This window comes from Magnolia sinica, chromosome 19, assembly GCF_029962835.1.
Source record: "Magnolia sinica isolate HGM2019 chromosome 19, MsV1, whole genome shotgun sequence".
NCBI lineage: Eukaryota > Viridiplantae > Streptophyta > Magnoliopsida > Magnoliales > Magnoliaceae > Magnolia > Magnolia sinica.
The window spans coordinates 10475972-10501120 of record NC_080591.1 but is presented as its reverse complement, the minus strand read 5'-3'; the positions used below and the strand labels follow the sequence as shown (position 1 = coordinate 10501120).

The following is a 25149-nucleotide window of genomic DNA, read 5'->3' as shown; positions in this document are numbered from 1 at the left end:
AAAAGGGTTATAAAAACAAACCATGACAAGATTACATTTTGTAAAAATTTTTAATAGAAGAGCTTGAGTTGGCTTATATATATATATATATATATATATATATATATATATATAACCAAGCAATTGGGTTGTTTCATAAAAAGACTAGACTATAGAATTAAACTGAATAGAATCCGTTTTTCATAGTCCAGTTCCAATTTAGTTTTAGGGTGCAAACATTCCTGTTCCCATTCTAATTTTCTAAAAACTATTGGAAAGGTTTGATTCCAATTTCACCCCAGCATTTGGACCGAACTAAACCATGTGCACCCCTACTGATAAAGTGACTCACGCAAGATAAGAATCTGCCCATCTACTTAACCAAATTATTTAAAATGTTGCTGTGTATGTAAATTTTTGATTTAGAAAATTTTGCATATTATCCATCTAAATGTATTGAAATATCGAAGTACCTTTTTCTTTTCATATGTACGACTCACACTATATGCATGTTTTCACACAAAACACGTGATCATCCGCCGCCATCTTAAAAAAGATATGTCGCTAGAAAATTTGTTGTTTTTTAATCTATTTTTGGGAGAGAAAAAAAATAATCATGGCCCACGTTTAAACATACCAGGCTAATTGTAAGCAAGCCACAGAACAACGAGACTCAGTCATACATGATTTGATGTGACCTGTCATGACATTTGTATACACGTGGCAGTATTTGAGGAAATACTTTTACACATGTAAGATTGCATGCCCATATATCTTTTCGAAGAGATGATATGAAGTATGGTTAAATCATCTCTCCACACAAAACCTGGAGTACCTGATGGTTTAAGCTTTAAAATTAACTTATGGAATATCATTTCATTCTTTTTATTTTTCTACTGTTAATCTCAAGATATATCCAAAAATCATTAATTGATTTTAATTATTGTTGTTTTCCACAAGTCGCAGATAAGGCGGACTGGATTTTTAATAGAATAGACTATTGAGACATAAATCATCCATGGCAGGGCCATGCAGATGAGCGGACTTGATTTACAAATCACAAATCACCATGACACGTGTCCAGCAGATAGGTGGCTCTATTAAATTAGGGGTAGTTTGGCACCATGGATTTGGGGGATTTCAAATCCCCCATTTATTTTGCTTCATAAAGTAATTTGGGTGTCACATTCAAGGGTTTCAAATAATAATATACTGTGTGAGCGTAGAATACATTCAAAATCCTTTCAAAAGTTGCACGTGTAACATGTATGTCATCAAATTATTGCTCTATTGGGCACGTGGCTCATTAACGATGTCCCAAAACAATTAGATTATCATTTACATCATTGTAATTACTTTAGGGTATGTTTGATTTTCCATGATGCATATATATCACGGTAAATAAATAATTATTACTTTTTCACCTTGTTTAAAAATATAAGAGTAATTCCACCTTGAAAATCAAAGCAAAAGTTTTGACTTAAATATGTAGACCCCACCGTAATGTATATGATATATATACATCATCCATTTATTTTATTAGAACATTTTGGAGCATTAACCAAAAAATGAGGTAGATCCAATACTCAAATGGCCCACGCAAAAGGAAGCAGTGGCCTTAATTCATCCACCATTGAAAGATATTTTCTTCACTGGGTCCACATTGAGGTCTTTCCATTATCTAACTCGTTCATAGGGTCACATGGGTATGGATAAGGGGAAAACACAAATATTAGTTTGATCCAAAACTTTTAAGGGCCCCAAGAAACTTTTAATGGTTTCCGTTGTTTCTTGTGGTGTGGTCCACTTATCCTTTGGATCTGTTTCATTTTTTTGCTCATATCATAAATTCAACTGGCATAACAAATTAGAAGTGCGGATAAGTAACATATATCACGATAAGCCCCACATTGATGTTGTAAATTTCTCCATTTAAGTGTTAAAAAAGTAAGTTGCCACATCTGCATGGGGATAGATATGATGATTACCTAAGTAAATAATTATAACCCATTTCCATGGTAATTACATTTGAGCTGGAAAATTAAACAAGCCCTTAATATGATGATCAACATCGTCCAAACATTGTCCATGTAAATCAATGGTTAAAATCGTTAGTTAGTCACTCAGATATGATTTTGTGCTTGTCACTCAGACATGATTTTGTGCTTGTGGCTCATTCGAGACCCGAAATTGTATCATTTTAAAGCAAAACATATGTTTCAGGAGGTTTATTATAACCACCGTGTCAAACATTACATAAGTCCACTAATTATAGAAATATTAAAGTTGATTTAGTAATTAAAGTCAAGCCCAATATACCATGCATACCTATTTTTGAATTAAAGTTGATTCCTAATCTAGGTGCCAATATCACAGTAGGATTTCAAATCAAAGGGGTTTATGAGGGGACTGCGAATCCGTTGGGCTCCAAATCCATGCTCCAGCTGGATTCGGCAGCCGGATTGGATTTCTCCTGCTGGATTTGGCACAGCGCCTGGTCATCGGGTGTTGAATACCCTTCTTCTCTGGCTCGTGGCCCACCTGTACACCCTCAGACCCAGGATGACTGACATCTGTCGCCTTGTGCCCACTCAAAATACCCTTCTTCTCTTGCTCGTGGCCCACCTGTACACCCTCATACCCTGGATGACTGACATCTATCACTTTGTGCCCACCGAAAATACCTTTCTTCTCTTGCTCGTGGCATACCTGTACAACCTCCTACCCTGGATGACTGACATCTGTCACCTTGTGCCTACCTGGCAGTTTCTCTTTGATTTTCTCCGTCAAACCCTTCTCCCTACGCCCACCTTGTTCATCATCCTCCAACTACAAAATAGACAGACAAATCAAAGTTCTAAAAATAATGAAATCCATCTAACGGCGTAGATTTGCTACTGCTCAGTTCATCTTGTGTCCATCATAATATAAGATTTGTGATGTGTGGGCCTACATAATTCCCGTTGCTTCAGAAAACCAGCTCTAGACCAAGATGAGTGGACTACAAGAGCTGATTGACGGTTGTGATTGTATTTCTATGTAACAGGCTTTGGTGGACCTCATACCACCCTCTAATTCTATTTTAAAAGGCTTTTAGTGAGGATGTGCACCAAAGCCTGTACGATGGACACCTCATGCGGTTTGCTCACTACCATACAGCGTATCAATCGATCATCATCGCAAGATACGGTGTACAAAAGCCCATAATCACAACCGTTGATTGGCTCTATCTAGTCCACAACGCAATCCACCAAGTGAAATGACCAGAATACCCTTAAGAAACATCAAATATACTTATGTTTGAAATGACCAGAATCCCATGTCCGGCCAAACACGCCTCCGCATCTACAACGTTTGGAATCGTTGGACCGCCCAAACGTGCACACCATGCAGGCGCTGGATCGTCACTCCAATTGGATAGGAGACAATCCACTGCTTTCAATAAAGAGCTTCGTTTTATGTGCACTCCAAGCCACTGCAACGTACTCCACACTAATACATCCGTCCAAACGGGCCATTAGATGGGCTTAGGTGGGATGGAATTGCATCTGGTCCTGTGCAAATTCTACTCCAAGCAAGAGTGGTAAAGCTTGGAAGTGGGCTAGATGGAAACGTACCGGTCCCGTGTTAGAGCATTGGCCAAAAAATTAGGTAGATCTAAAGCTCAAGTGGGCCCAACCATAGAAAGCAATGGGGATTGAATGCTTACCGTTGAATCCTCAAAACAACGACAGCACTCAGGCTCTGTGGGCCCACAAGTTGTATATGAAAAATCCAATCCTTTCATTTGGTTCCGTCCTCAATTTAGATTCAGGAGGAAAAAAATGAGGTAGATCCAAAATTCAGATGGGCCACACCACATGGAACAATGGAATGGGATGACAACTATAGGTTAGTATGTGGTGTCAACATGGTATGTATCTTTCATCAAACCATTTAATTATTTGTAAATCACCAGGATTAAGTGAATTTACAGAAATTAGCGTGATAAAAAACTCAGACGGGCCACACCATGTGAACTTAAAGGCATTAGAGAAATTTTACATTTTCCAATTTTTGTGGCCCACCGGAGTTTTCCTTAGTGCTGATATTTTTTATGAACAGTTCAAATAATGTTTATCAACTGATGTACAGAGTAGATTTACATAAAAGGAATGGTGGGACCCACGTAGTTATGGTGTTTTACGATCTGCGTGAAACAGCTGTGGTAGACGACCCGGTGCGGTCTCTTTCAACCTCTTTGCTCTCTCCCTCCCGCTGCATATTTTTCCCTCTTTTGGCTTCTCTTAAAACCTTCAAAACCACCGTAACTGAACTCTCGCTCATCTCCTTCAATTTATTCTCTTTTCTAGGGTTTCGTTACCTTCGACATGGAGCATTTGAAGCCTCTCCGATTGAGATGCTTTGTTCAGAACTACGATTGGGGAAGGAGTGGCGAAGAATCGACTGTCGCAAAGTTGTTTTCCTTGAATTCTAACTCGATGATCGACCCAGATAAACCCTACGCGGAGTTATGGATGGGGACGCACGAATCTGGGCCGTCGTTTTTAGCAGGTAGCGAGACGGACGGTCTGGATGGTGTCGGTGGTGATGGGATGTGTGCGGTGAGTCTGAAGTCGTGGATTGATGAGAATGCTGGTGCAGTTGGAGAGAAGGTGGTGGAGAAGTGGGGTAGAGATTTGCCTTTCTTGTTCAAGGTATATATATACCATTATACGGTGTGTATGTGTGTGGTTTTTTTTTTTTTTTGCTTTATTTTCTATTTGGGAGTTTCGTTGGTTTGTATGGCGTTTCGAGGATTCAGATAGTTATTAGATTTGGTTCTTTTTTCTTTTTATTTATTTATAATTATTTATTTATTTATTTATTATTATTTTAAAAAATTTTGGGTCGGTGGATGTCTTGTGCACTCCGTGTTTGAGGTTTTGTTCTTGGTTCTGTGCTCGCTCAATCTTAATTTTTTTAGTTGTGCTCGCTCACTGCATTTGATTTTGGTGGTCTGTTTTTTGTTCTGGCTCTCTGCATTCGATTCTGTTGCTCTCGAATTTGTGCTCGCTCAGTGGTTTTTTTAATCCAATTTTCTGTAGATCGTGGTTTGATATTTTGCTATTGATTTTGTGGTTATTCAGTTTTTTTTCTTCTTCTACTTCTTCTCAGTTTTGTGGTCCCTCAGTATTTGATTTTTGTTCTAGATTATGTTCTCTTTATCACTATTTTTGATTCTGTTTCTGTTTTTTCGCCCTTGAGTTTTGAGTTGTTGATGTTTGTCATAGATTCTCTGAAGAAGGGCCGAGACTCCTGTGATAGTTCACCAGTGGTGATTCGTTCTCCACACATGTGCCACTCACGCACGGTTATCCAGACAATCCAACTTGTGGGGCGCACTGTGGATGGCCCGTATGTCTAAAACCACACTGACAAAGCAATCCTAACCCTCCATTTTGTTGGTTGTCAAATGGATGGTTAAAATTAAAACATTGAGTCGTCAAAATTTCCAATGGAAAAGTCTGATGGTTGCTATCATCTTCTCTCCATGCACAACTAGTTCACGATTTTTGATGGTTTGGATTGCCATACAGCTATAACATGTGTCAAGTTGAAGGGCTGTGGCCGTTTTCAGAATTGTGCTGCCCCTCTGAAGAATTACCCAAGAACCGACTGTCCTTGGCAATTGATTCTCTCTTTTGGGGAATTTGTTGTTATTTTCGAATCAGATCATGTAGCTTCTTTTTCTTTTTCTTTTCAAGATTTAAACTTTTGATGTTGGTGTTAGTTCGGTAAATAATTGCCCAAGAACTGACATTGGTCAACATTTTTCTCTCTGTTTTCAGGAAATTGTTTTGCTTTCCACTGGGTTTGTTGTTTGATCTGTCATTCCAAGATTTCAAGTTTTTTATTTCTTGAATATTGGCAGTCTACACTTTGCACTCTGCCTTTCAGGATTTCATTGTCATTTTCAAATGGCTTTCTGTTTTTTTTTTTCCTTTTCTTTTAAAGTATCATGGTAGTTTGCATTCCATTTCCGGGAATTCTTTTATATCTTTCTAATGGCTGTTGTTGTTGATTTTTATCTTTATCTGTTTTTAGCCTTTTCTTTGAGATGTATGTGTTAGGTTCGGTGAAAATTTGCCAAGAACATCCACGGTCGATATTTTGGTCTCTGCTTTCAGTAATTTGTTTTACTTTACAATTGGGTTTGTTGTTTGATCTGTTATCCCAAGATTTCAAGTTTTTCATTTCTTGAATGTTGGCAGTTTGCACTTTGCACCCTGCTTTCAGGATTTCGTTGTCATTTTCAAATGGATTTCTGTTGTTATTTTCCAGTATTGTGGTAGTTCACATCCATTTCTGGAAATTCTTTTCAATCTTTCAAATGGCTTTTGTTGTTGATTTTTACCTTTTTAGCCTTTTCCTTGAGATTTATTCATTTATTTATTTGGTTGGTGGTAGGTTCTTTCTGTTGCAAAGGCTTTATCAATACAGGCGCACCCAGATAAGGAATTGGCTCGGGTTTTGCATAAATCACGGCCGAATATTTACAAGGACGCAAACCATAAGCCTGAGATGGCCGTTGCACTTACAGAGTTTGGGGCCTTGTGCGGATTCATTAGTCTTGAGGTAACCCTTTTTTAAGAGATAATTCAATTTATTAAGAACAAGATATATTACGAGAGAGAGAGAGAGAGAGAGAGAGAGAGAGAGAGAGAGAGAGAGAGAGAGAGAGAGAGAGAGAGAGAGAGAGAGAGAGAGAGAGAGAGAGAGAGAGATGTTATTAGAAAAATGGCCAAAAGAGGAAGCCCATTGTCTCAACAGATAAACGGTTCCTTGTATAAAATTTTGGTTATTGATAAAAATACAAAATTGCCCGAGTTTTATTGGTCACATGTTTTAGCATCTTCTTTAGTAAAAGTATTTTGACCGATAATCCAGAACCATGAATCAGAGGGGGGTGGAAATTTGATGGATTGACATGGTCTTCAAGACAACTAATGGGCAGCCCCTTCTTCGGCTGGAACCTTTTTGAAGGCTTGGCATGGTATCTCCTTCGAGAAGAATAAGCAGTCACTTTGGAGAATGTCACTTCTCACTGTCTGTTGGGCTGTTTGAGAAGAAAGAAATGGCAGGTGTTTTATCGGGATTTCCAATTCAGCAGATTTTGTTGCTTCCAGAGCCAGATTTCTAGTTGCTGAATGGGCGGTTAACGTAGAAAATTTAAAGGGCTGTAATTTGCTGTTTCTAGGATCGTAGTAGTCTGTGTAGCTCCCCTTGGTGGTGCAGTCTACTTTTTTTGTACTCTCTTTTGTTTATTAATATCATATGTGACTTTTCAAAAAAAAAAAAAAAAAACTTATGAATTCCTTCTTTCTTGAAGGGTTTAGCATGTGAATGAAGCACTGAACACGCTTAGAATAAACTAAGAGAATGCAACTTTATTAAACCTGCATCTGCTGGGTTGTAGAGGGTAAACCTGACATCTTTGGGTTAAAAAGGCATTTCAGGCTTGTTAGCAATCAAATAAAGTCCCCTCCCTCCCCTCAAAAAAAACAAAAAACAAATAAACTGATGAGTATTTGTTGTGTATAAAATAATTCTTATCGAACAATTTATGTTCCATTGAAAGATAACAGCTCGTTTCAAAGTTCTCAAAATAATTGTTGCAATCATGATCTGATTAACAGGACATTGTGTTAGTGTTCACCTTATTCCACTAGTTCATGCCTTCATGGGAATATATGCGTTTTGAATCTTTTGTTAGTGTGAGTGCTCACCTGATTGCACTAGTTCATGCTTTCATGGGCATATTTCAGGGGATGCTGAAAGTGTTCCAGTGGTTTTTTTTTTTTTTTAGTGAAGTATTCCCATGGTTCTAGTAGTGTAACTTACTGAATCCAATTTTCAAGTCACAAGGGTGGTTACATCATTCAGTTTGGGGTTATTACTCTTCGGATCCATTCTTCTTCGTGTCTTCTTTATCGCATAAAGAATTTATAGTTGTTCAGGAAACCTGAGTTGTTTGTCCTGATATTCTAAGATGTCTCCCAAGCATGCCACTTAGCAATTTGGGGCATTGTTCTAGGTTTTCTATTCTTTTTTCATCTCACTCCTAAATATTAGCCATGATGTTTCTGTCTTCTGAAATGCATTTTGGACAGGCCAGTTCTTGTAAAGGTTTCTTGAATCGGAAATGCTGTTTCTTGTCCTGGTTCCTTAAATGGTTTCATGCACATGCTTTTCTCCTAGAAACTGTCTTTTTGGTATTTCTCTTTCTCTTTTCAAAACTAAAGTGGTGTGCTGTTCTGCAGCAAACAGAATCATGTGATGCAACCTTAGAAGGACACTTTTTTAATTTAGTGAGGAATAATTGATAGTTATGTTGAATATCATATTTTTGGGGTGATTACATTTGTGCAGGAGCTTAAGGGCGTGCTTGTTGGTGTTCCTGAGGTTGTAGACTTGGTTGGACATGCAGAGGTAGACCAAGTTTTGAATATCAAAGAGCAGGATGGAGAGGAGAAAGCTAAAGCGGTTTTGCGGTCGATCTTCACCCAACTTATGTCTGCAGGTAAAGATGCAGTTTTTGAAGCGGTGGCCAAACTAAAAAGTCGTCTGAACACAGAAAACAAGGTAACTTTGAAGTATTTTATTGCCATTTTTTCTTCAAATTTACAATATAATTGTTTGTGCTCAACAGGATTGCCAGAGTCATGTCCTCTAGGACCTTTTCAAGTGAATTGTAGTCTGGTAGCACTTCCTCATTTTATAGACTAAAAATAGCCCATTCCTTGGCACTTAACCTGAATAGGTTTCTGGCAATGTGCATCATCAAAAGCTCGCTTCATCATCATGTCTGCTGTGTTGCCTTATAAAACTGTAAAATTATTGTTATTTCCACCCAATGCCCAAATAGGTGTTTCCAAAGGAAATTGTGATTTCTCGTGCAGATAAAAGAGGCGAGAAATTTATTTACTTCAAATACTGAAGATATTTGTTCTGAAAGTGATGCTGCAGTTTACTGTTTTAGAACTGTGGATAGGCTTACAAGGACACTTTCAAATCTTAGGATGGTTTTTGTGTTATTTATTTATCCAAGTGTTTCGATTTCAAATGACATTTGTACAGAACCTTCCACCCATGGTGCCACTCTTGCTTAGAGTCTTGCTCACACTCCCCTTCCTACGCATTCACTCTTCATGACATTTTAAGAAGCTTCTTATTCCGCCTGAATCTGCTCCTTCTCCTACTCACCCTTTGCACCAGTTCAAAGTGGCATCTTAAGAAAACTTAATTTTTCGGCAAAAACTTCATGGGGGCAGAGAGTGGGATAGATATGCCTGCTTGGGGTGGCTCAAGTCAGATGGACAGTGTTATTAGTTTGAAGTTTCTCAAGTTATCTGGTGTTTAAATTTCCAGATTTGCTATTTCTAGAAAATCATGTGCATGTTCATAAGATTTTTAGAATGATGAGAATGCTCCCAACATTACCTTTGTCCTGATCAACCGTAATGAAGAATTATTTTCTTAAATTCAGGGTTTTAAAACTATTATTTATCCAATGTCAGGTCTTCAGCTGGTTGTCCAATTTTTTCCATTGTTACCATGAGAATAAATCCTTTTTTCGATTTATTTTTTTGGCAAAACATGATTCACAAGCTGCAACAAGGCTATGAGGACTATGGCCTATCCAGGTGTACCAAATCTCCCAATACATCTCTGCTATTATAAATCGAATGCTTGGTTGTTGTTCATGACACATTCATTGCACGTATGGATAGATAATTATATGGATATAAACATGAACAAAAAATTGTTATTTACACTTGAAATGTTTCCCCTTTTCTTCATCCTCCCCAAAACTTCTGCTTTGGATTTGCAAAACATGGACCTATTTATATCATTTATTTGCAATATGCGTGCACCCATTAAGCTGAACACGGTTCAGCTTTGACACATCTGTTCTCTCTGCCCTGTAGCCCTATTTATTCAAACAGTCCTAAATGGCCCACCTATTACAAGTTAAATTGGATCATTTTGTATTGAAAAAGATGGTTAGCACACCACAGCATTTAAATTTATTCACGATCATAATCTCTACCATACATGTGGTGCATGTGCGGTGATACCACCTGTCAATAGTGGGCCTTAAAATTGTCTGATGAACAATTCTAACCACCTGATTGATGGACTTCTCCTCCTATCATATGTGAGTGGTTGGCTATTTTTTGTTAGCTATTTAAATGTAACAATAGACTAGTATGAACCACTTATCCATGCCACCAATTAGACTATTAGGAGCTCCGGCGGTAACTGTACCACCGTAAGCTTATAGTGGTACCTAGCAGAACTGGGGCCCACCTGATGTGTATGTATCATCCACCCCATCCATCAAGTGTGCCACCTCAGAAAATCCCCATGAACCAAAAAGCAGCTGGATCAAAAACTCAGGTAGGCCATAGTATAGCAATCAAGTTGGGATGGCCCACCCTTGATTTTCATAGGGTCCACCTGAGATGCCAAACAATCCGATTTTTGGCATAACCCTTCATCCAAACCATATGAAGGGTCTAAACGGATTCCATATAAACAACAAGGTGGGCCCCCACGCAATTCAGTGGTGTCTGTTTGCTTGCCTCCAAGTGCAGAGGTTCGTAAGTAATATCCTGTGAATACAGGGTCGATTCCACAGGGACATGAATTGCGAGAAGGAAAAAAATCAAATGCAAAACAAACTAAGTAATAAAAATTAAACTGATGATTTGATTTTGGGATTTTTGAATGGATGTAATTCAACTGAATAAAATAACACCCAAGCTTCAAAGTTCCACACATAGGTTAATGTTCCAAAATCATGATGACTTGGATAACATAACTAGGATTTGAGCACTATGGTTAGCCTAATCGGAAAACAAAATAGTTTAAATATTTTAATAAATGATATAAAAAATTAGAAAATAATGGATTTGCACCATTGACATATATTCTCAAGCGCCAGTGATTTTAAGTATTCAATATCTATAGGATAATGAATATCAAAGAAATATAACAGGTTGAGAACATCTCCTATCTAGGAAATCTGATTGATCTAAGGTAAGCCTATCCATCAATGTGGATCTTATATGATGGAAACATATGGATCTTACAAGATGATAAAAAACAAAACCTAAATAATAGATAACATGTATACACCATTATTCTCATCATTAAAACAATCAATCATCATAACTTAAAGAATTATTAAACCCATGTGCTTCCCTTCTAGCTTGGGCTAGAAGGAACTTAGAAAAACATAATTAAATTGCAAAAATAAAAAGTAACAAGAAAGAAAGAAAAAATTGCAAATAGAAAAGATCTAAATTTTTTTTATTTAAAAAAAACAACTTATAAAGCTTTAATAAAACTAAAAACTCTTTAAAAACCCTAAATTTTACTTTGGGATGCCTTGAATGATCTCTTGGAATGCCTTAGGAAGCCTTATTTATAAATAGGGAACTCCAATTTTCGTACAAAGTTGAAAAACTCTAGAAACCGCCTCAAATATATGTATTTTTTCAAAAATAGACTTCTCACTGCATAGTTCGTTTAAAACAGACTTCCTGCTGCGCAGTTTTCCAAAATAAACTTCACAGCTTCAAAATATACTTTTTCAGGATTCTTCACTTCAAATCTTCGATTTTCTTCATTCCTCACTTGGTTTTCTTGGATTTTTGGTATGTGAATTCTTCAATCAGTCTCCTTAAATCCATCCCTTGCCTTGGTAATTCTTGAACATCAAATCCATGCTTTTTAGCACCCCTTTTCAATCCAAGCTCTTAAATTCACCTTGCAACACATACATGAGTAAATTAGAACATTAAGCTGATTCATGTTCATAAAATCAAGATGTAAATGGGGAAAATTATGCAATATTTGAGTCTCAACACACACCCCAACCAGCATTTTGCTAGTCCCGAGTAAAATAAGCGAAATTTTTTTTTTTTTTTAAAGAAAAAAACTAATTTTAGAAACAAAATTAAAACGAAAAAATAAAATAAAATTCTAACTACACCACTTTCGCAGATAATCTCGATTGCATTTAGCATATGCAACAAGCCTTTAAACCCCTAGGTTTCCCCTAGTGGATGAGTTATAGTCTCGTGAGGGTTTTCAGAAATGTTACCCATAAACATTGAAAATATGAAAAACAGTTTAACACTCAGAAATTTATACAATTATGCCTCCATTCATCATATGAATTCCAAAACAAAATAATACTTACCCTAAGTCTGAAGTTAGCTAGAATCTTAATTTTCTAATCCATTACATCCTTGAGTTCAGAGACTTAATCAAAATTTAGAATAGTTATAATCCAATATCCTTAGGTGCTCCGTGACATTAGTCTAACTTTGAGAAATATGCATGTTCCCTATCTAACTCATTTCAATCATCCCAAGAATATGAAATCTCTAGTTATCTCATTTTTTTCATGACATTTCTTTTTTTATCATCATATTCTCATTATTATAGACCACCCTTAGATGAAGATTCCCATCGGGTTTGCTTCATAACATAAGGTATCATACTTGTAATGGTAACAGTAATGAATACTTAGGTATCCTTACTCCGGATTACTGACACGATTGTTATGGTTATTGCATTCATGCTCTATAATAAAATTTTATTTTTCCATTACTTTTTTTTTCTTCAATATTCTCTCTTTTAAGCATATATCAATGGTACTAGTTCATTCAACCTTGTTTGAATCAAAATTTGTTATTCTAGTTTATATATCATATTCCTCACTTAGTTAGCTAGGGTGCATTGTGAATTCAGTACATCAAATTACAACTCACTTTAAACTAGTGATTAGATAATTGAACTTAAGTTTATAATTTTCAGTTATCAGAATTCTGACTACTATTAACCTGGACTAAGTATTAACTTTGCCTTTGGAATTCGTAAAATATCATGTTTACATTCTTGTATATAAAAATATTATTTTGAAAATGTTGAAATTTTTTTTTCCATAAACCTAGAAAAAAAAAATAAAATTTAACCTAACTGAAACCTAAAAATAATAATGAAATAAACTGAAACTTAAAAAAAAAAACCTTCACATGGATGACTATCCACACCCCGCAACCAAAAATCTACATTGTCCCCAATGTAATGATAATATAATGCAGAGAACAATAAAAATAAAAGAAATGGTGGATAGTACCTACCATGAAAAAGTCACCTGCTATGTGACACTAAAAAAATTGAATATGATACAAATCCTATAGAAATGCTCTCTCAGACTAGGAGCATCAATCTGAATATTCTGGCTCATGAAGAGGGACAGACTCCTCTCCCAATTGAAAGTTTTCCACATAAGGCTTCAATATCTGACCATTAACCTTGTACACATTGTTATTACATGGATTCTCAATTTCAACAGCCCCATAAGTATAAACATTCTTCACAATGAAGGGTCCCGTCCATCTTGATCTTAACTTTCCTGGAAAGAACTGGAGACAGGAATTGTATAATAGGACCTTTTGTTGAGGTTTAAAATTCTTCCTCAGGATATTTTTGTCATGAAAAGCTTTGGTCCTCTCTTTGTATATTTTAAAATTTTCATAGGAATCTCTCCTCAGCTCCTCTAATTCATTCAACTCTAATTTCCTTTGTCTACTTGCTTGATCCATATCAAATTTTAATTTCTTTATTGCCCAGTAGGTTCTATGTTTCAATTCCACTGGCAAGTGGCAAGCCTTCCCATACACCAATCTATGTGGAGACATTCCAATCGGGGTCTTATAAGCAGTCCTATAAGCCCATAAAGCGTCGGATAGTCTGGGGGACCAATCCTTCCTATCTGGCTTTATAGTTTTCTCTAAAATGTGTTTGATTTTCTGATTAGAAATCTCAGCTTGCCCACTCGTTTGTGGGTGGTATGGGGTGCTCACTTTATGCTTGATGCCATATTTCTTCATCAAAGCCTCAAATGTCATATTGTAAAAGTGAGACCCGCCATCACTAATGATGGCTTTTGGAGTTCCAAATCTAGAAAAAATATTTTCCTCGAGGAATCATATGACCACTTTGTTGTCATTGGTCCTACTTGGAGCTGCCTTAATCCACTTTGAAACATAGTCCATACCAACCAATATATAAAGAAATCCAAAAGAAGATGGAAGTGGGCCCATAAAATAATACCCCAACAATAAAAAATCTTCAATGGTAAAATTGGGGATAAAAGCATCATGTTGCGCCGAGACACTCTTTCCAACCTTTAACATCTATCACAAGCAACACAGAAAGCATGAGTGTCTTTAAACATGATGGGTTAGTAAAAACCACACTGTAGGATTTTTGCAGTGGTTTTCTTAACAGAAAAATGGCCACCACATGCTTCCATGTGACAAAAGGAAATAACACTCTGAACTTCATCCTCTGGGACACAACGTCTAAAAATCTGATTAGTCCCATATTTATATAAATACGGGTCATCCCAGAAGAAGTCCTAACCTCGATTTGAAAACACTTCCTATCTTGTGACTTCCAATGATATGACATTTTTCCCGTTACAAGATAGTTCACTATATCCGCATACCAAGGCAATTTGGAGATCGCAAATAATTGTTCATCAGAGAAAGTGTCCTGGATATGCATCTCCTCAGTAGAATCATCTAACACCAATCTAGAAAGGTGATCGGCCACTACGTTTTCTACTCCTTTCTTATCTTTTATCTCTAAGTCAAATTCTTGGAGTAGGAGGATCCATCTTAAAAGTCTTAGCTTTGAATCCTTCTTAGATAGCAAATATTTCAAAGCCGATTGGTCCGTGAAAATTACCACTTTGTATCCCAGCAAGTAGGACCTAAACTTATCCAAAGCAAAAGCTACTGCAAGCAACTCTTTTTCAGTTGTTGAGTAGTTCACTTGGGCCAAGTTTAAAGTTCTACTCGCATAGTGAATAACGTAGGGCCGTTTATCTTTCCTTTGGCCCAAAACAGCCCCTATGGCATAATCACTTGCATCGCACATTAGTTCAAAAGGAAGTGTCCAATCTGGTGGACGCATGATAGGTGCAGTGGTAATGGATGATTTAATTTTATTAAAAGCACTTGCACACTCATCTGTCCACTTAAATGGAACATCCTTTTAAAAAAGATTAGTTAAGGGTCTAGTAATGGCACTAAAGTCCTTGATGAATCTTCTATAAAAACCAGCATGCCCTATAAGTGATCTAATATCTCTAACAGTTCGGGGGATAGGTAGATTAGTTATAATGTCGAGTTTTGAGCGATCTACCTCGATTCCATTTTTGGAGATAATATGGGCTCAAAACAATTCCCTTTTGAACCATGAAATAACATTTTTCTCAATTTAAGACAAGGTGTTTCTCTTCACACCTAGACAAGACAAGAGATAAATTGTTGGGGCATTCCTCAAAACTACTCCAAAATATAGAGAAGTCGTCCATGAAAACCTCAAGAAACTTCCCAACTATATTTGAAAAAATACTTAACATACACTGTTGGAAAGTTGCTGGGGCGTTACACAATCCAAATGGCATCCGTTTGAAAGCAAACGTGCCAAATGGACAAGTGAACGTGGTTTTCTCTTGGTCTTCCAGGGCTATCTCTATTTGGTTATATCCAGAATATCCATCAAGAAAACTATAGAAGGAGTGACCTGCTACCCTCTCTAAAACTTGATCAATGAATGGTAGAGGGAAATGATCCTTCTTTGTGACCTGGTTCAATTTTCTATAGTCAATGCAAACACGCCAACCAGTGGTGACACGTGTTGGTATGAGTTCATTATTAGAATTCTGCACAATAGTTATTTCGGATTTCTTTGGGACTACTTGAGTTGGACTCACTCAAACACTATCGGATATTGGGTAGATGATTCTCACATCCAATAATTTGATCACCTCATTTTTTACAACTTCCATCATGTTTGGATTGAGACGCCTTTGAGGTTGTTTAATTGGTTTGGCGTCCTCATCGAGGTGGATCCGATGGGTGCATATGGAAGGGCTTATACCCTTGATGTCAAAAATGGTCCAGCCCAAGGCTCCTTTGTGGTCCCTTAGAACTTTCAACAATTTAATCTCTTGATCCTTCTCTAAAAATGAAGAGATCACCACAGGATAAGTTTTATTTTCACCTAAGTATACATACTTAAGCTCATTTGGTAGTGGTTTTAAATCAAGCTTTGGAACATTAGTTGGTGATGGCAGAGGTCACGAGTCCTCAATAGATAGGATTCGAGTGTACGGTCTCCATTGGTACATACCAATGTCCTGGGTGGTAGTGCTCTCATTATCATCAGAAATTTCAGCAAGCACTTTTTCTAAATCAGAATTTTTCAGGTCCCCAATGACTTGAAGCAATTCCTCAGTCAAATTAGGTTCTAGTTCCTCCTCTTCTATCAAGCAGTCCATGAAATTCAGCTCATGGATCTCATTATCATCAATGAGCTGCTTACATAGATTGAAGATATTTAGCTCTAGAGTCATGTTACCAAAAGACATGTTCATCATTCCATTCCTACAATTTATGATTGCATTTGAAGCTGCTAGGAATGGGCGGCCTAAAATGATGGGAACTTGAGCGCTGGCATTTACACATGGTTCAGTGTCTAGTACAATAAAATCCACGGGGAAGTAGAATTTCTCCACTTGGACTAGCACGTCCTTTAAAATTCCCCTTGGTACCTTAATAGAGCGATCAGCAAGTTGGAGTGTAATCATGGTTGGTTTAAGCTCGCCTAATCCCATTTGTTTGTAAACTGAATAAGGTACTAAGTTGACACTTGCACCCAAATCTAGCAAAGCATGCTCAATTTGGAAATTCCCAATAATACAAGGAATAGTGGGACTTCCCTGGTCTTTATATTTGGGTACAGCCCTTTGTTGAATGATAGCGCTCACTTTCTCAGTAAGGAAGGCCTTTTTATGCACATTTAATTTTCTTTTTACAGTACACAAGTCCTTGACATATTTAGCATATGATGGAATTTGTCTAATGACATTAAGCAGAGGAATATTGACAGTAATCTTTTGGAGCACATCCAACACCTCTTGATATTTCATGGGGACAGTTGGACTCCGAAGTCTAGATGGGAACGAAACTAGAGGCTTATATGACAATTTCCTTATCCCTTTGCTGTTGCGGCTCTTGAACCATAGCCGATTCATCATTTTCTTGAGATAGTGGCTCATCCTCCGGGATTTCTACCGGTTGCATTATCTTGTTATCGATCTTTTTTCCACTTCTTAAGGTAATGATAGCCTTAGCTTGTTCATGATGTAGCTCACTTGGATTTGAGTCTCCAATAAAATGTGTGTTTTTAGGGTTTGGCACAGGTTGAGAAGGAAGGGTGTCTTTTACCCTAGCATTTAGTTGAGTCTCAATCCTAGCCATAGCTGTCTTTAATTCTTGATTTGATTGGATTAGAGACTGATTCATTTGAGCTTGAGAGTTCATGAATGCGGTCAATGCATCCTCCACAGATGATCGCTTTGGTAGGGGCACATATAGTGCATTGGGCGCATTAATTTGTGGTCCATTCCGCCAACTAAGATTAGGATGGTTACGCCAATTTGGATTGTACATATTTCCCATTGGTTGCATAACTAACCTTTGGTAATTATTTATAGCATTTGCTTGATCATGCTCATGCGTGATATTTTGTATAACTGAGATTATTGGACAATCCTTTGTATCATAGTCTGTACCACCACAAATGCTACAAAAATTACTTAAGGAAGTATTTGCTTTAACCATATCAACCTTCCTAATTTCCAAGACTTCGACCTTTCTAGCCAATGCAGCGAATTTTGCATTAAGGTCGTCTTCCTCTCTTAGGACATATATCCTCGCTTTCTCTTTAGGAATGAGTCTAGTTTGGTCTGATTTAGCAGTGACATCTCATGTCTGTGTATTCTTTGCTAACATATCTAGAAAATCTCAAGCCTTATTAAGATCTTTGTCAGGAAAGGTTCCACCACACATCATCTCTATGAACTGACGGGTATTCATGGTGAGCTCTTTTCGGAAAGCATCAATCACGTGCCATAGTTCATAACCATGATGTGGACAAGTAATTAGAATGTCTTTGAAGCGCTCCCAAGCTTGAAAAAATAGTCCATTCCCCTTTTGGGAGAATGATATGATTTCTTGTTTTAGTGCATTTGTTTTGTGCTTGGGAAAGAACTTTTTCAAAAACTCTCTACTTAAGACTTGCCATGAAGTGATGGTATTAGGTCTTAGAGAGTTGAGCCATGCTTTGGCCTGATCCTTTAGAGAAAATGAGAATAACCTAAGCTTAAGTACATCCCTATTGCCATTATTTACTTGTAACGTTGCAATTACTTCCTCAAAGTCTTTGAGGTGCAAGTAGGGGCTTTCATAATCTAAGCCATGAAATTTAGGAATCAATTCAATCACACTTGGTTTAAAATCAATGTTCCCTGTGTGAGTAGGGAACATTATGTAAGATGGTAAAGTTGATCTCTTAGGGTATAGATGTTCACGTAAAGTCCGTAGTTGGTTTAACACATTCCTATGAACTTCATTTTCATCCTCAAGAGGAGGATTGTGTTGATTTTCTCTGTTTTGATTTATAGTTGGATCTGGCAGATTTGGTTTTGGATTATCAATTAGGTCTGCCATGGAATCCAAGTGATGTTGAGTGGCTCTTCTAAGTGAATGATCAAGGCTTGTAACTAGTCTACCTTCAGAAGAGAGTCGATTGTTTTGATCCCTACTCAAACGGGACATAAATCATCCACACCATACAACAAATACCACTAATTCAAATAGAAAGTATGATACTTAAAATAAAAATAAAAACTTAAATCAACAACCCAAGCGGCAGAGCCGACCATGAGGGTTCAGTCCACAAAGCAAAAATAAATCAATAATCCAGGCGGCAGGGCCGACCATGAGGGTTCAATCCATAAAGCAAAATAAATCAACAACCCTGGCGGTAGGGCCAACCATGAGGGTTCAATCCACAAAACAAAATAAATCAACAACCCAGGCAGCAGGGCTGACCATGAAGGTTCAATCTACAAAATAAATAAATAAATAAAAGTAAAACTAATGTAGAAATTAAACTATGCTAATCTGGAAAATAGATTCAGCGGATGATATTTGTGATCAAACAGCAACTATAGGACAACCATAGCACTTGGGTGATAAAATCCCAAGCAGGGCAACCTTATGTCATAGTTAGTGCTTGAAAGACCCAACTAAATTTATTTTCAAAGAAAAAGAAAAGAGAAAAAAAAAATCTACAGAAAATTTGGAGGGTTTAGAAGAGAACTTACCTTAAAAGAAAACTTACCTTAGCTATCTTGCACAGATCTGATCTATCTCAGTCTCTCCCCGGCAACGGCGCCAAAAACTTGATTGCTTGCCTCCAAGTGCAGAGGTTCGTAAGTAATATCCTGTGAATACAGGGTCGATTCCATAAGGAGATGAATTATGAGAAGAAAAAAATCAAATGCAAAACAAACTAAGTAATAAAAACTAAACTAATGATTTGATTTTGAGATTTTTGAATGGATGTAATTCAACTGAATAAAATAACACCCAAGCTTCAAAGTTCCATACATAGGTTAATGTTCCAAAATCATGATGACTTGGATAACACAACTAGGATCTGAGCACTATGGTCAGCCTAATCGGAAAATAAAACAGTTTAAATATTTTAATAAATGATATAAAAAATTAGAAAATAATGGATTTGCACCATTGACATATATTCTCAAGCGCCAGTGATTTTAAGTATTCAATATTTATAGGATAATGAATATCAAAGAAATATAACAGGTTGAGAACATCTCCTATCTAGGAAATCTGATTGATCTAGGGTAAGCCTATCCGTCAATGTGGATCTCATATGATGGAAGCATATGGATCTTACAAGAGGATAAAAAACAAAACCTAAATAATAGATAACATGCATATACCATTCTTTTCATTATTAAAGCAATCAATCATCATAACTTAAAGAATTGTTGAACCCATGTGCTTCCCTTCTAGCTTGGGCTAGAAGGAACTTAGAAAAACATAATTAAATTGTAAAAATAAAAAGCAACAAGAAAGAAAGAAAAAAATCAAAATAGAAAAGATCTAAAAAAAAAAACAACTTATAAAGCTTTAATAAAATTTAAAACTCTTTAAAAACCCTAAATTTTGCTTTGAGATGCCTTGAATGATCTCTTAGAATGCCCTAAGAAGCCCTATTTATAAATAGGGAACTCCAATTTTCGTACAAAGTTGAAAAAACCTAGAAACCGCCTCAAATATACGTATTTTCCCAAAATAGACTTATCGCTGCATAGTTCGTTTAAAACAGACTTCCTGCTGCGCAGTTTCCTAAAAATAAACTTCACAGCTTCAGAATACACTTTTTCAGGACGATTTCAGGATTCTTCACTTCAAATCTTCGATTCTCTTCATTCCTCACTTGGTTTTCTTGGATCTTTGGCATGTGAATTCTTCAATCTTGGTCTCCTAAGATCCATCCCTTGCCTTGGTAATTCTTGAACATCAAATCCATGCTTTTTAGCACCCTTTTTCAATCTAAGCTCTTAAATTCACCTTGCAACACATACATGAGTAAATTAGAACATTAAGCTGATTCATGTTCATAAAACCAAGATGTAAATGGGGAAAATTATGCAATATTTGAGTCTCAACAGTGTCTCCTTTCACCTTGTTCCCAGTTCTGTGGCCCACCTGTTTTTTTATCAAGCTGATTTTGGGGCCTGGTGATTCGGGTTTTTTAGGTGATGCATCTGATGGGCGGGTTGGATTGTGTTCACACATCACATGGGCCCTAAATCTGCCTAGTGTCACCACTATAGCTTATGGTGGTACCGATATGACTGGATTGTGTGGGAGCGGATTAGGTGTGGCCCTGACCATGGGGCCCACCTTGATATATGTATTATATATCCATGCCGTCCGTTTGTTTTGCCAGTTCATTTTAGGGAATGAGCCCAACAACGAAGCGGATCCAAATCTTAGGCGGATCACACCACAGAAAACAGTGGTGATTGAACGCACACCATTAAAAACTTCCTAGGGCCCACCATAATGTTTATTTACTATCTAACCTGTTGATAAGGTCAAACAGATCTTGATAAAGGGGTGTGTGTGTGTGTGTGTGTATGTATGTATGTATGTATGTATGTATGTATATATATATATCAGCTTAATCCAAAACTTTTATGGCCCAGTAGAAGCTTTTAATGATCAATCGCTAATTCCTGTGCCATGGTCCACCTGAGATTTGGATATGCTTCATTTTTTGGTTCATGCCTTAAAATGAGCTGGAAAACGGATGGATGGCATGGATATACAGTGCATACATCAAGGTGGGCCCCACTGTCAGGGCCACACCATGTTGGGTGAGGCTGGGGCCACACTGAATCCGCTCGAGGATTTCGCCCCCATACGCTGTTAGGAACTATTACCAACCAATTATTAAGCAATGGCCTAGTAGTGGTGCAGCCTACCTTTTGAACTTTAATCTGTCTTATGCTTGTAAATATGTACACTGATCTTCTTTCTGATTGCTTGGGTTCTCTGATTGAGTATTCTGATTGTTTCAGGTCAGGGTGTTGTCAGAGAAGGAGCAGCTGGTATTACTGCTTGAAAAGCAGTATCCGTCTGATGTTGGAGTCATATCTGCCTTCTTCTTCAATTTTGTGAAACTCAACCCTGGTGAAGCTCTGTATCTTGGTGCAAATGAACCCCATGCATATATCTATGGTGAATGCATCGAGTGCATGGCCACTTCAGATAATGTTGTGCGTGCAGGCCTTACCCCAAAGTACCGGGATGTCCAGACTCTCTGTTCCATGTTGACATACAAGCAGGTGAATATCCAATACTTCTAGTTCTCTTTCCTGACAGTTTCCTCTGTCATTATGTGTGATCATGTCCTCTTTCCATCTTGCATGTCTGCTTCTGTTCTTAAAACAGCCAGTCTCTACTTGTTGTAGCATGAAGGACCATCTAAATGCAACAGGCTTCTATGACAGTGGATCCGTCCAAGTTTATTTTATAAATTTTAGCGCTTATCAAATGACCAAAAAATCAGGCTGGTCCAAGTAGGCCACATGTAGCCGTAGGAAAACATTAGAGGTTTCTACTTTTTTTGTAGGTTGCCCATATTTTGGCCCATGCTTGGCCTACAAACACCCTGAGTTTTGGTCACATCATCCATATGAGAACTGATTCCCTGCAACCATAAAAGTATGATACAAAGAACCCTTCTCTTCATTCCTTCAAAATCTTTTTTCTACTTGTGCTTTTGAGAATATCATATATTTTCTAAAGAAAATTGTTTGTAAAGATGGGTCAGGTTAGCCTACAGCTGGTTGAAGGTGATCAGTCCTCATTTATATGGATTTAATTGTCCAATACACAGACATGTATATGTGTAGAGGTTGGTGAGGGTCTGGGTCATGTATTTGCATGTGGAAGGGTCTAGCATGTATCTGCATGTGGAGGTCCATGCGGACAATCTGGCACATGTATTTGTGTAGAGGCGTATGTGGTGGGTTGCATCTTGGGCTTGCAAACGTCATATATAGTTCCCTTTTTTTTTTGGGTTATTAATACATCTTTGTTTACTTGTAAAACCCATGCAGGGCTTTCCTGAGATTTTGCATGGAATTCCTGTCAGCCCATACACAAGAAGGTACCTCCCGCCATTCGATGAGTTCGAAGTTGACCACTGCTGTCTTCCCACAGGAGCTTCCGCGGTATTTCCTGCCAGCCCAGGTCCATCCATTTTTGTAGTCATTGCTGGAGAGGGGTCTATGCAAACAGGCCTGTCAGGCAAAGATGCCATGATTACGGATGGTGATGTATTTTTCATTCCTGCTGAGTGTGAGATTAGCATAACTGCTGCTTTTGGAGATGATTTTACCAGTGGGACATTGCAGCTATACAGGGCTGGGGTAAATAGCAGGTGTTTCAAGTGATCTAAGCCGCGACTTTGTAGGTTTGGAGTAAATTCCAGGTTTCAAGCAACGTGAGCATACATGTAAACGCTGGCCTTACATTGTAATATACCATATATATAAAAGAGTGTTGGCAAGTTTTTGCCAGTCGACAAAAGTCTACAGCCCCTGATCATGTACACTGGGTTCACTGGTGTAGTAGCAGGCATGGACAAGATCTGGGCTGTCCATCAAGTGGGCCATGCAGTCTATACTTTCTGGCCCGAAAATCAGGCCAGTCCATGCATGTGTAGGCTTAGTAAATCTATGTTTTTCCTCTATATTATGTCTGGTCTCTTGTAATATGAACAGTTGGATTAGAGTTTTAAAACCAAGAAAAAGAGATAGACGGCACTCACACATATATATCACTGCTTTGTAACTTTGCCATAACAATCGTCAGTGTCAAAATAGTCACCTATACCTTAATTTAGAGAAGATTTGCCCCTTTTGCATTTTATGCTCTTTTAGTTCTTATTTTTTGAAATATTGCAGTTGGAGCATTTGAAAGATTGGCAGAGAAAAAGTTGCATTGGGGTTGCTTTTGGCTTTTGGCTTGAAAATGGGTTCACCTTGTATTGATAGCTCAGCGAATTACCAGTGCATGTTTCCGTTAGAAATCTATTCCTTCCATCGGTTCCGCCCAAATACGAGGTAGATGACAGGAATCTGGCCAATGCACCTAAAGCCACGCGACTGACTGATGATGGAACACCTCAAAAGCTCTGCCCTTGTATAATTGAGGATCATAACATAGCAACAAGCATTCTCCGTACTACTCAAATACAAACGTGTCAAGCGAGCCTTTGAACTATTGGGGCTGCCAACTGCTGTATCATCTTATAAGTCTTCTTGCGACTGCATGTACCTGACCACCATATCAACAGTCCTTGTCACCACACAAGTTTGCCATGTTTACCTGAGAATGCACCTGAGAATGCTGGAAGATTCAATGGTATAGGTTACTCAACGATCCCACAGGGGGGGTTGGGGGTCGACCTGTACCCGGATCCAACTTGATGGTTCTCCAAGCGTGGGTCCAAACACAGTCCAGTGCACCCATTTCAGAAAGCCCTGCTGCTGCTGCTTGTTTATTAATTATAATCTATGTATTTATTGTATTTTTTTAATTCCAGACAATTAAAGAAAAACTTGAAAACAGAAGGGTGCCCCATATTTTAAAACCAAGACCAGACTCGATCGTCGGCTCTTACCGTGGGCAGTCCAATCTGGAGCCTCTGGCAGATCACATGTATATCTTCAATGTGGATCATCGGTTACCTTTATTTAACTGTCCATTCTTTCTGTATGGATAGTGGTGTCATCTGATGGTGGGGCGTACCTTATTTTTTAGCATTTATGGTCGCAGCAACGTCCACCTTGTGCACCACTCCACTCACTGTGTTGGCGCTCGTCCTTGCTTTGGGACTTGTGAGCCATGTTATTAAATCCAACTGATCATCAAGATGGCAGACCATGGAAAATTAATAATTAATTTTGGCTTCAAGAATAACTAGAATAATTAAATGCAATTCAAAAAAACAGCCTTTTACCAATATACACCCCAAGTTTCGTAGCACTGAAATAGAATTATTTTTCAAAACATTATTTTTCTACATGTCCATATACCCTAAACATCTTTTTCAAATTTTTGTACATTCCATTTGTTACTTTTTGACAAACTCTTCTACCTTTATACCTTTTTAAACTTTCTATTCACTTTTATTGATATCTCATACATTTGAGAAAAGATAGCACATTAGGTGCAACCCCAGCGTCACCCAAGATAGTGGGACCCTCATTGTGTATCCCTGACATCCCTGGCCTCACCCAAGATAGTGGGACCCTCATTGTGTATCCCTGACATCCCTGGCCTCACCCAAGATAGTATGACCCTTACTGTGTATCCCCGTCCTCAATCATGTGAACGGTCATAACTCTCTCATTACAGGTGTCGAGTTGATTTTGAGCTGTTTCGAAAGATAATTCGGCGAACTATCAAATGGCTTTGTAATCATATCATTTAGATACCATTTGGGTTTTTAAAAATTAATCAAAATTCAGCTCTAAATAAAAGATAAATCTAAGCCTAACCTTTTGAACAAAGAAGAAAAATCCATTTCTAAAAATAGAATTTTTGATCTCTCACCTCCTTGTATTAATTTTTTTCC

General features: G+C 37.7%; 1 protein-coding gene and 1 non-coding gene across 3 annotated transcripts; both read left to right on the top strand.

The window, feature by feature from the left end:
* The first annotated feature begins 4216 nt into the window (after positions 1 to 4216).
* Positions 4217 to 23438, top strand: LOC131234710 (mannose-6-phosphate isomerase 2). 2 transcript variants are annotated; one of them, XM_058231645.1, is made up of 5 exons: positions 4219 to 4676; positions 6430 to 6597; positions 8392 to 8604; positions 21581 to 21847; positions 22625 to 23438. In XM_058231645.1, the coding sequence occupies exons 1-5, from the start codon at positions 4350 to 4352 to the stop codon at positions 22958 to 22960; spliced, it is 1311 nt and encodes a 436-aa protein (XP_058087628.1). In that variant the 5' UTR covers positions 4219 to 4349; the 3' UTR covers positions 22961 to 23438. The 2 variants fall into 2 exon arrangements, with proteins under 2 accessions (XP_058087629.1, XP_058087628.1); XM_058231646.1 differs by lacking the exon at positions 6430 to 6597 and having other exon boundaries at positions 4217 to 4676.
* On the top strand, positions 18037 to 18143 carry LOC131235879 (small nucleolar RNA R71). The gene has a single exon (XR_009166395.1). It is a non-coding gene; the product is annotated as a small nucleolar RNA R71 (small nucleolar RNA).
* Positions 23439 to 25149: the final 1711 nt, after the last annotated feature.